Below are 12,659 nucleotides of genomic sequence, written 5' to 3'. Positions count from 1 at the left end.
TTTCTGTGAAACTTTAAAGTAACATTTTTATGTTTCCTAGAATAGTTGACTTCATGAAATTGGATGAAAATTTCTTATATTTTTTTTTCAAAATGTATGTTGTGATGGATGCCTGAATATTTACCATTAAATGAACATCTTAATGCTTTAGGATTCTCTGTGTATTTTTCTACATGTGATTGGATTTAATTTTGGTGGGACAAACGTGATAGGATGATATCTGAGATGGTAAGAAGATTCATTTGATATAAAGTTTAAGTAAATCAGCAAACTGAAAAGCTCGAACTTGAACCCAAGGTCTTTTGATTCCTACTCCAGAACAGCTTTAATTGTAGGAAGAGATGTTAATTATTTCTCCCTTTACTACAATACAATTTCAGATCTGAACAAAAATCTAATGTATTAATTATTAATTAATTAAAACGTTATAATACATTATGATTAATTGTATAATTAATACATGATAATTATTAATTAATTAATTACAACAAATAATTATTGTAGGTATTGACAGACTTTTCTGGTGAGTAAATATTTTTGCCTTTAGAGGGTAGATAGTCTTTGTTCAAATACTAATTTCTAGCATTGTAGTGCAAGAGCAGACATGGTTGATATAGTAAAGGAATGGTTGCAATAATACTTTATTCACAAAAGTAGGTTGCAGGCAGATCCTGTTCCAATCTCTGATATACTCCCCATGAGCCTTATTTCTGAGAGAAAAAGCTGTAGTCAATCCAGAAAGTTTATTAGACTTGTTTAGGTTTCTTTGGGCTGGAACCTAAAAATCTATTTCATCTTGTTGCTTTTGAATCTAATCTCTCTCTCTCTTAAAGAGCCATTTAATAATCAATCCGGTTGGCAATGTCTGCATCTTCCCTCTCCTCAGCTCTAAAGATGTAAATGTTATTGTAATTGGCCATTTTATGGTGCCCATGGACTTTGTTTAGGTAATCGATAATGTCTTAATTGCACGGACAAAAGTTAGTCGATTACATTTTTCTCTGGAGACTTGCAGACATCCAGTCTCTTGAGCTGTTGCTCTGTCTTTCTTCAAGATTCTTCACTCTGCAGCTTTGTGAAGCAAAGTCTTTAATAAGCAAATTTAACAGCAATTGTATCACTTTAACGTTGCAACTAGACTCCTAACAGATCACAGGAAACATGAGAACTGTTCTTTGAATCTCCTCCATCTCATGTTCCAAGAGAAGATGGTTAATTTTAACTTGATACTTATATTTACCATCTGAAATAAAATATTTGTATAATTGCGCTATGTAGTATTCATTTTATCTTTCTTTGAAAGATGCAATATGTTTGCATAAAACAGCATGATATGAAACAATGAAATATTTTCCAAGTGCTTTTGATTTGTAATGCAAGTATGAATTCTGCTGGCAATTTTAGTCAAAGGCCAGAATTTTACTTCTATAGTCAGAGCCTGGGAGATTTGATTTTAGAAAACCTATCTTTATTACATTTTCTACTTCTAAAGGACTCTGTGTTTTATATTAGTGTCAGGCCGGTTTTGTTCCTCCACGGTGCTTGGAGTTTAAACTAGAAGATTAAAAACAAGATAGGAAACTTTTCTGCTCAGTTATCCCCTTTCCTCTGTGTGTGTGTGTATGTTTGTGTGTGTGTGTGTGTGTTGTGTTGTGTGCGTTTATTCTAAGTATTTGAATATTAACTATTAGCAATCCAACCGTGTCGTTTTTAATTTGGGATGAAATTTGATGATATACATCCAATTCATAGATTTTTTTTTTCTCATGCAGGAGGAAATTGAAACTATTTCCACACCATTGTAAAAACTCCCCTTTAAGCAGAGAGAGGAGCCACAAAATGATCCATGGTTATCTTTTTATTGTGTCTGTATTCTACTTTTGCTGTCTCTGCTATGATAACAAATGAGATCATATGGAGTTGAAACTCTGGTGGTTGCTATAGGGAAAATATGAATGCAGAATGAAACTTAATATCAGGCAGTGGTGGTATTCCCTATTTGTAGCAGACTTAAAGTAAACACACAGTTAAGTGAAAAAGCCAGAAATTATTCTCCCACTGTATCCCGAGAATAATCTGAGGTTGCATGGGAGAAGAAAATATTTGGGTAACTTGGAAAAAAATAATTTAGAAACTAAAGCGTTTTGACAATCAAGTGTTGAGGATTTTGAAAAAGAAAGAAAAAATGATCAGTACTTTACCCTTGGATACTTAGGGAATTAAAAAAAATTCCTGTAGTTATAAATGTACAGAATGCCTTTATTTTGTTTACTTTTATGTGGTGCTAAGGATCGAATTCAGTGCCTCATATGTGCTAGGCAAGCAGTCTGCCACTGAGTTACAGCCCTAGCCCCTATTTGGGAAATTTTTGCAAATAGTCTTTGAAAATATTTGAAACTAAAAAATTGAAGGAAAAATAGAGAAGCTTCAAAATGGAATGATAAAAATAACTATTAAAACTAAACACTAATAATAACAACTGAATAAGTACTAATTAAATAATAATGCATGCTGTATTGTATTTTAAAAAGTATCTCTTATTTTTTCATCCTTGGTAGAATTTTGTTTCTTAGTACATTAATTAAAAAGTAGATGTTAATCTATATGAACAATTGAAGCTGTGCACCTAGATATAAGATGCTAAGAGAAATTTTTTTGTGTGATATTGTGTCTTATTACTAGGAAGGAGTTGGCAAGCTAGGATTGATTTGCCATAATTAGTACTTAAATTTTTGTCAAATATTGTGTTTGAGAAAGGGAAGAAGTATGTTTTCTTCACAGTATTGGTAGGATTTTTCTGTAATATAGGTTCAGAATTATTGATTATATATTTTATCTCTTTCATTATTCCTTTAGATTTTTTATAATCAGCATTTTCTTTCAGCTCTTTGAATATTGTTATAAATTATTATATTATAATAAAAACATTTCAAATATTCATAATTTGTTGCATTTGGGCAAAGTCCATTTCAATTTCAACAGGAAAAAAAAAACAGTATACTATGAGCCATAAGCATCTTAGATAATTTAAGCAGAACCGAGTTAGAATGAGTTTTGAACACACAAAATGATTTCCAAATGAATTTTACTTAATTTGAGCACATTTCTAACATTAGATTGATTGTACTTTTGTTGTAATCAAGTAAATAAAGAGTTAATTCTTTGAAAAGTAAAGAACTTTTATGAAGCAATGAAAAAATTATCTTTCCTAGAATTGCTCTTGAATTATCTTTACAAAAAGCATCATTCCAAAACAAAGTACAGAATAAAGGTCATGTACAAAATGTAACTTGAAAGGCTTTGAATACGTATTCTTGGACCTAAAGAAGAGTAGTGACATATGAGTTTGATTATAGTTTCAAGGATACATTTAAATGCTAGGACTGCATTTAAACATTTCAACATATACAATGACATTACATTCTGGGTAAATGGCACCCGGTGGTTATTTTTAACATAATTATAGATATCTGACTGTCTCTGAAATAAATTATTAAAAAGAAGATATTCATGAAAAAATTGGAATTCTTCATAGTTTAAATCATGTTTATCATAGAACATTCATAATAAACTATTCAAATGAAGATTTGTTTTATTTGTGCAATTGTTCAAATTCACTTTACAGAACGTTGGGTGAATTGCTAAATGTTTAATTCCTTCTAGTTATTAATATTGTGCTTCTATTGGAATTATTAATGAAAATGAGAAAACATGGTTTGGAGGCATTTAAGAAAAAAATATTAGGGTGATTAAAATATAGAAAAAAGAAAGAAATAGCTGTAAGTTCCTTTTCACTGTAGTTTTGGGTTCCTTCATTCCAGGATTCAAATTACGATCATTTTTACTTTGTGTGTTGTTTTCTTCCATCTTACAGATTGTCTTAAATTTTACCACAATGGACCTATACAAGAGTAGTTTGTGTTGGTATGACTACATTGAAGTAAGAGATGGGTACTGGAGGAAGTCACCTCTCCTTGGTAAGTGCTTGCTTATCTCCTATGTGGTTACACAAGTATTCTGTCCTGTATAGAGACCATCCGTTCTCTCAAGCGTCATCTTAGAGTGTAAATGTATGTAGTCTACATTGCTTTTATTCCGACTACCCTTTTCCAACCATACCAAACATACTCAGAGAAATGAATACATTGATTAATTGACTTAAACTAACTTAACTACAGGTAGATACTTGGATCTGAACGTAATACTTGAGCATAGATTTTCATGTATTAGGGTTATAATGATAATTCTTCAGTATGTTCCTGTTTTTTCAGCTTAATAATTGTGATTTTTTTAATTCATAATTTTTAAACATTTATTTTTAGTTGTATGTGGACACAATACTATTTTTATTTTATTTTTATGTGGTGCTGAGGATCAAACATTTTGATGAAACAAAAACAAGATCAGGTGTGAATATATTCTGTGGGTGTTCTGTGTTTGCTGAAGCAGTAGTGTGTGTTCTGTCAGGTATTTGATAGATTCTTCCTGTGCCAAGACGTTGCTAGTTTTTCTTCCAAGAGTTTTTCTGAGGCTGGGAAAACAAAAACACTTGTAGTTTGTGTCATTAGCTGTAGCCAGATTTGGTCCCCATGTAAATCTGCCACCAGTGCTTATCCACAGACCACACTATTAACTTGTATGAGGTGGTTTACTGTTGCCCTGTTTAACTTAGAGGTGAGAGCTGTCATGAGCGTGTGTGCTAATATGTGGATATTTTCTTTTCTTTTTTTTTTTTTAAGATTGTGGCTTCTTTTATTTTTAGAAGTAGCTTTGTTTAGCCATGTTGAAGTGCTAGACATATTTCTTTTTTCTTAACATCCAAAACCTGCTGAATGGACACTCTTAGATTAAAAGTGACAGCAGCCTGAGTAAGTTGGAGATCTGTGGAAATGTTTAAAAATAGGGAAGTAATGAAGAATTGAAGTAATGTGAACAGTCAGGTTGAAGAAAACATTGTCTTGTACGTTTAGTCTCTTAGCCTAGATGAAGCCATATGTTATACACATTTGTGTATTCCAAAGGAAACATTTCATTAAGCTCACATCAAATCTGAAGCTAAAATTTGAGTTATGTCCACCAGACTAATTCAATGTGATATGGTCTTGATGTGAAAAGATTTCTCCACCATTTCTTGTAAAACTTTAGCCCTCAGAGTGCTTGCCCTATATTCATCTGGAAAGGTGTAAGAATTATAAAAACCCAGGAATTATAAAAAAGTCCATATCCTCTGAGTGAGAGATTCATTTTAACAGATTTTCCTGGCAATTTTCATGCATACTATAGCTTAAAATGTACTATAGGTACCTCTAATTCATTTTGAATATTGGGAAGATATTGTTCTGTCTTTTAACTGTTGATAAATTTGCTTTATTCAAATTGGCTACCAGTTTTCACATATTAAAATTATGCATGATGTCATTTTCAGAGGCACACAAAAGTAGATAGAAATGTCATGTGTTTATAGAATTATTTCATGTGCTTTGTCACATTTAACCATTTGCCATTATGTGAGTTCTTAGAACCCCAAGGTAGACATACAGTAAGCAATGAATTTTTGTGGAAGGGTTGTGTAAGAAAGGAAGAAACAATAGTTAGTATTGCATCTATTTTTCATTATTTTTTTACCTCTGGATGTGCAATTAGAAAATGTCACATCTCAGACTGAAGTCTTATAGTAATGTTGGTTATTCTGCCTATAATTCCAACAATTGCAGCTTTATAAATGAGATAGTGTATGCAATAAGTTCCTTGGAATATCCCAGACATTGTCCTGATGGGTTCTCATTGACCCTGGCTAGAGAACCAACTTCTGTTTGGACCAGGAGCACATTTATCAGCAAGTCACTCTCCTGCTTATTGACCAGATGGAGACTTGAACCAGTGTCTTGAGGGACTTGTGTCTTTTCTGTTTTTCACCTTGATGTATCATGGGTCCATCTGTAAATGTCCTTTTTGAATTAACTCTTCTTACTGCATGTGATGATAACACTGACATCAGTTGTCTGATAGTTTATAAATATATATGAAGAGAATGTTTTATTAACCTTTATTAAATAAATATTAAGGCATTATTCTGACTCTGATCACTATGGATAGAGATACTAGCCAAACTAGGTTTTATATGTATAGTTTGTAGCTAATGTAGAAAGCAAGTAGAACACATAATCATATTTATTTGGTGCTCTTTATTCTTTCATTTCTTTTAGGTAGATTCTGTGGGGACAAGGTGCCTGAAGTTCTTACCTCTACAGACAGCAGAATGTGGATTGAGTTCCGTAGCAGCAGTAACTGGGTAGGAAAGGGGTTTGCAGCTGTCTATGAAGGCAAGTCACATTGAAGTTAAGAAATGAATGTATTTTAAATCTCTCAGCTAAGTGTCCTTTTTCCCCCAAATTTCATTAGAATGATTTTGTTACCATATTTAAAAGTTTTAAGTTATAATATTTTCTGAACATGCATTTCAATATTCACAAATTATTTTTATAAAAAAATTCTCCAGACATTAAAACTGTTAAAAACAGCCAATTTTCTTGTATCAATGATATAGTAACAACAAGATGTGCTCAGAGAGGTGTGGGAGAAAAAACCCAAATGGCACAAAGTGCTTAAAATTTGTTTCACAATACAGTTAAAATAGTATGAAGACATTATTTTCCTTTGTACTGATTTTGTAGGTATTTGGTCCCAGCACTACTGAAATAGTCTATTATAGGAAACTGCACAGAAAGTAATTGTGCACATTTCTAAAGCGTGCTTTGTCTAAATCAGAGAGTCAGCATTTGAGGAAGAATTTATTGCATGCTTTGTCCTATGCTTCTCTAAAACAATAAGATAGCATTGTGCTTCCTGGCTTTAAAAACAGCCCCTTACTCACCATGTGGTAGACAGTAGAGACCCTTGCTTGTATAGGAGTTTAGGTAATTTCCAAGACAGAGATTTTTGCTTCCCTTAAACTTTTGAATGAATGGAAGCATTTTGTTTTAAAGATTAACTGCACAGTGGTGAAGAGGATTATTTGGATGAAGCCACAGATGTTGAGCACATGATGCTAGCTCACTGCCAGAGGCCCATTCAGTTCTGTTCAGGGTGAAGCTTGTCTGCTGATGAGCTATTTTACCTGCGGTCAAAGCAGTTCAGGGAATCATAGAACAAACTCACATAGAATATATTTATAAAATTCCTAAAGGCTTATATAAGTTTAAAACATATTTATTTTTTCAGGGGTGAAAATGTGACATAAGAGTGATCAACAATTATATATTCCTTGACTGATAGTGATCTACTGTTTATAGTTAAGAGAACTACATGTTTTACCCTCTAAATCTGCACAACACTTTAACCAGCCAACTCTGATTTTTTTTTTTTTTTTTATAATCTGGTTTTTATGTTCTTAGTTACAGGAACTGAACTTTAATATTGGCTTAATAGAAAATGAAAATGAAGTGCCATGTCTAGTTCTATTTATTTACTTATTTTTGCTTTCTTCAGCTATTTGTGGAGGTGAGATACGCAGAAATGAAGGGCAGATTCAGTCTCCTAATTACCCTGATGACTATCGTCCGATGAAAGAGTGTGTGTGGAAAATCACGGTGTCTGAGGGCTACCATGTCGGACTGACCTTTCAGGCCTTTGAGGTAAAGTCTTTTAGGTGACCTTCATGGGGCATCTTCTCCATAAATGACAGTGGCATTTAAGGGAATCCTCATTAAACCAGTAAAGAAACAGAGAATCGGCCTTTTAATCAGGGAAGAAACAAAGGATCAGCTATAAAATGTAACATCAAGAGCGAAAGGTTTTTTAAAATTTTTTTTCCCTTTCCTCTTGCTACAGACTTTTTTAAGAAGATTAAAGCGAGTTTACATTAACTGTGCTATTTGAATTAGGATGTTTGAAGTGCTGACAATAGGGTGTTTTTTTTGTTTTTTTTTTTTTTGACAAATGTGTGGGCTTATTTCACAAGACTACTTGGAGGGTCCATTAAGTAATAGAACTTTTATTTCTCTTCTAAGAGGTTAAAAGGTAGGCAATCTTTTTTTTGTTGTTGTTGGGAGAAAAATCCTTTTTTTTTTTTGCTTTTTACCTGTTAACACAGATCATTGTTTATATCAAATATAGAAATTCAACTGTTCTTAGGAGTTTTCAACTTCATAAAAAATATTTGTAGGAAGATCAGAGGCACCATTTTATTATTAGATTCTAAGGGGTAGAATAAACTAAAGGTGAATCAGAATTCTGGATCAAAGTCAGGGTCTCAAATGACTAGGCCCAAGCTGGTTAAAGTGTAATGTTTCGTGGAACAAGAGAAACTGAAGTAGTGATTTGAAGATAAGAAATGGGGGAATTTTCCAGGGACTCTAGAGCATGTTTGAATCAAATAGTCACTTGAGAAAGAGAGGCCAAGGTGAAGAAGTGAAAACCAACAATGAGATGGTGCTGGATCTATATGCCATGATTGGAGAGTCTCTCTATGCTGATCAGAAGCTTGATTTACAGTGTAAGTTGTCAAAAGACAGTAGAGGGCCCCGTCCTTCAACAGCTAGGTTGTTCTTGCCACCGAGGGCAATGATCAGGGTCCAGTCTCTGGATTTATAACAGGAGCCTCGGGGGAATCTAGACATTTTCATAAGCCCAGAGATCTCCACACACTCTCTGTAAGCTGGTGTTCTGTATTTCTTTTGTACTTTTCTCTATCTTCTTCCCCTTCCATGTGTCATTTAGTTTCCTAGATATATTTCTCAACATGAAAAAATAATGTCTCTGCTTTGATCAGGATGTTGTATTTTATGCTCGAAACTACTTTCCATTTTTGGAAATCTTGGTTCTGAAATTATCTGACTCACATTTGAATTTTGTTATTTCATGGACACATAGGACTGCAAATATTGTTTAGATAGACTAGTTAACAAGGAACTAAAATTGAATGAAAGAGTTTCTCCTGCAATTCAAACTGGAACTGATTATTGAAAAATGATCTACCCAATGGTCATATTACCTATATTTTGGGATATTTCAAGAATTAAGACATTAGCTGTCTTTCAATATAACTCATTCGATTATGGAATTCTCTCATTATAGAAATGATGTCAGATAAGGCATTCATCCCATGCATCTAAGAACAAGGAAAGATGAAATTACTGGCTTGGCTGTCTGTTGTTTTATTTTATTTTTTATGTGTCAAGGCAATAACAGTGATATTTTTCAAAAACAGGATAGGTTATGGACAAATAGGAAGTATTTGCAACTAGGCTGTGCCTGACATGTCACTTAATACTTGTTGGCCAATTAAATGAATACATGATTACTATGCTTTGGGATTGAGAAAAGTCAGGTAATGGTCGGACTGATAATACATTTTATTTTCTACAGTTTCCTGTCCTTTCTTCATTTTGCCATATAACCCTTATGTTTCTGCCTATTTCACTTAGATACTAGGCATATTTCAATGTGTAATAGATCCCTCATCTCTGAATAACCACACCAAACTCTTTTATCATCCTCCTTACAACCACTCTTCCTCAGCTCAGCTGAGTTCTACCTCAGCATTTGGTGTCACCATTTATCTACAGAATATCCTTAATTCTACTTTTTTCCCCCTTAAGCCTCCTAGTGAGACTATGAGCATATTCCATTAGCTTTGTCTTCAAATTATGCACATACATCATGACTTCATAGCAATTTCTGGCTGCCACTCTGTCCTTGTCCTCACCTCTTCATTTGGAACTCTTGCTGAGCACTTCAGGTCTCAACTCTTTCCCTACCTGTCCTGTTCTCTATAGAATGGCCAGAATGATGCTGTTGCAAGTTAAGGTGGATGGTGATGACGTTACTTACAATCACCTTCCTGGTTTACATCAAACCTAAAGTAAAATCCAGACTCAATTATGGAGCAAGATACTCTGCAATGCAGTCTTAAACATCCTTCTTTCTCTTCCTATGTCAGCCAGCATCCAGGACCTTCCTATGTCATGGCATTTGACACTGATATTTACCTGCCTCTAGATCTTTGCTATTATTCCTTCCTCACATCGTTCAGATCTCTGTTTATTGCTTTTTTTTTTTTTTTGATACTAGGGATTGAACATGGAAGCATTTTACCACTGAGCCTCACAACCAGCCCTTTTAATTTTTTTTTTTGTTGTTGTTGTTGTTGTTTTTGAGAGAGTTTCACCAAGTTGCTTAGGGCCTCACTGAGTTGCTGAGGCTGGTCTTGAAGTTGGGATCCTTCTGCCTCCAGCCTCCTGAGTTGCTGAGATTACAGGCCTGCACTACCGTGCCTGGTGTATTGCCTTCTTTAAAAATACTTGCCCAACAATGCTTTAAAATATTTTCTTATCCTACAATTTTTAAACCAGCACTCTTTCATTTTATTTTGTTATATTTACAACAACATTTATGCCATGAATCTGTTTGTTTACATGTTTATATGTCTGTTTATATGTTCATTATTAGTTACAGGAACTGAACTTCAATATTGGCTTAATAGAAAACTAAATTACCCCTACCTCCTAATACTATCACCTTGGGAGTTAGGATCTCAATGGTGACATTAGATTCATACCTTTCTGGGTATGAATATCTTTCTCCTTAATTCATACCTTTCTGGGAATTTATGCCACAGTTTCATCTTTCCCAGTATGACCTGGATTTTAATATAAGTAAAGAACATAAGCCTAAGTATCTCTGTTAATAAATATCGGGCATCTTTGAAGAGAGGACCTTTTTGGAGGGAACAAATATTTATACTATTTAAGAAGTGCTTTGGCCTGAATGTTTGCATGCCCTGAAATTTATACTTTGAGATCCTAATTCCCAAGGTGATGGTATTAATGATGGTCTCACTAAAATATGATTGATCACCAAAGGATAAGGATCTTACCTGTTGCTGATGCCAATATCTCCAGCACTAATGACTTCAAGATTAATATTTGGAAACAGAACAGATGAATAGATAGATGTAGGTGTTTGAATGAAAATTAATGAAGTCTCGTGGATGGAAATTAAGATCTCCTTACAGTATCAAAAGTATGTAAGTTTCTATGAAGAAGGATACAATCCTAGACAGATAAGTTATATTTAGAGGACCTGGTAGGCTGTGTGACTGAATTTAGGCTGGAGATCCTGAGTCCCCCTAAATCTGAAACTGATAAGGATTTAGAGTTGCCTAAATCTAGATATAGAAACTGAGCTTAGGCCATTGACCAAGTATCACACCAGCTAGCACTAAAATTCATGTACACTTGATTTTATTTGCAAATTTGCCTATTCAGTAAAATTTGTGCAAGCCAAAAATAAATATTCATCATGCTTTTTGGATCATTTTAAGTCACGCATAGAGCACCTAACATGGATATTACCAGCTGTGATGTGCTTTACTGGTAAAACGTGTGTTAGATAAGCCTCACTCAGGAATGAGTCATAGCGTTGTTGGCTGTGAGTTTAGTGTTCATGAATTGCCAGTATATTAAGGTGTCCTTAAATAGAAACACACATAAAACAAGGCTATGTACTGATTGGTTGATAAAAATTTTATGACTAGAATCTTACAAAAACCTAACACTATAATTTCCTGGGAGCAATGAATCAATCTGCTAATTCACTGTTCTCAGCAACTTTATAGAACACACTAACGACACACTGTAGTTATCAATAATCAGTTGAATATATTTTCTTAATTGTCGTACCATGCCTTAGATGGTTTATTTAGTCAGTTATCTGTTTACATACTTATTTTTGTTTATACATCATGTTTTAAATTTGCATATTATGTATTTTATATTGAAAATACATAATCAAAGATAGTGTCATCCCAAATTCTCAATATTTCTTGATTTTGCCTAACAAAACAATTTTTATTCACTTAACTTAGTCATAAACTTTTTTCAAAAACTGTGTTACTTTTCTCCTTTATTCTCTGTTACTCTAAAAAGGCCACTAAAATAAAACTCATCATTCTGTTGAGAGCTACTGTAAAAACAAACTTATTAGATCTCCTTTCTGGGAATTTATGCCACAGTTTCATCTTTCCCAGTATGGCCTGGATTTTAATATAAGTAAAGAATGTAAGCCTAAGTGCTTCTGTTAATGCTTATCAGGTATATTTGAGAAGAGGACCTTTTGGGGGAGGGACCAAATATTTATACTATTTGAGAAGAGCTTTGCATGTCCTGAATATTTGCATGTCCCGAGATTTACACATTGCGATCCTAACTCCCAAGGTGAAGGTATTAGGAGGTGAGGGGGTAATCAGGATGCGATTAGTATCTTAGGTTCCTGTGTAGTCAAGAACCACAGCAGGATGTGATTAGGTCATAAGGGTGGAGCCCCGATGAATCTGATTACTGAACTGGTGAAGAAGGCCTAGAGAGCTTCTACCACAGGGGGACATAGTGAGAATGTGCTAACTTGTAGAGGGCTCTAACCAGACACTGATCTGCTATTGCCTTGATCTTGGACTTCCCACCTCCCAAGCTGTCAGAAATAAATTTCTGATGTTTATAAGCCACTCTGTCTATGGAAGTTTCTTATAGCATCCCCAGTGTGGAGTAAGATAGGAGACTTTCTCTTTTCTTACTGGATGCAGTATTTTAACACTAATATATGGAAGTAAATTTGTATATAAACTTAGATTATCTCTGACATTAATTCAAAGAGTTCATCCT

General features: G+C 33.9%; 1 protein-coding gene across 1 annotated transcript in view; it reads left to right on the top strand.

Moving 5' to 3' along the window:
- Tll1 (tolloid like 1) overlaps positions 1–12,659 on the top strand; it is a 202,924-nt gene that overhangs the window by 145,817 nt on the left and 44,448 nt on the right. The window contains exons 10-12 of the mRNA XM_027927052.2: positions 3,875–3,977; positions 6,207–6,323; positions 7,489–7,634. Of these exons, the coding sequence (XP_027782853.1) occupies positions 3,875–3,977; positions 6,207–6,323; positions 7,489–7,634 (366 nt within the window). The remainder of the gene's footprint in view (positions 1–3,874; positions 3,978–6,206; positions 6,324–7,488; positions 7,635–12,659) is intronic.

The sequence above is a fragment of the Marmota flaviventris genome, chromosome 3, assembly GCF_047511675.1.
Source record: "Marmota flaviventris isolate mMarFla1 chromosome 3, mMarFla1.hap1, whole genome shotgun sequence".
Classification (NCBI taxonomy): Eukaryota; Metazoa; Chordata; class Mammalia; order Rodentia; family Sciuridae; genus Marmota; species Marmota flaviventris.
Note: the sequence above shows the minus strand (reverse complement) of the source record. Positions and strands in the feature narration are given on the sequence as shown.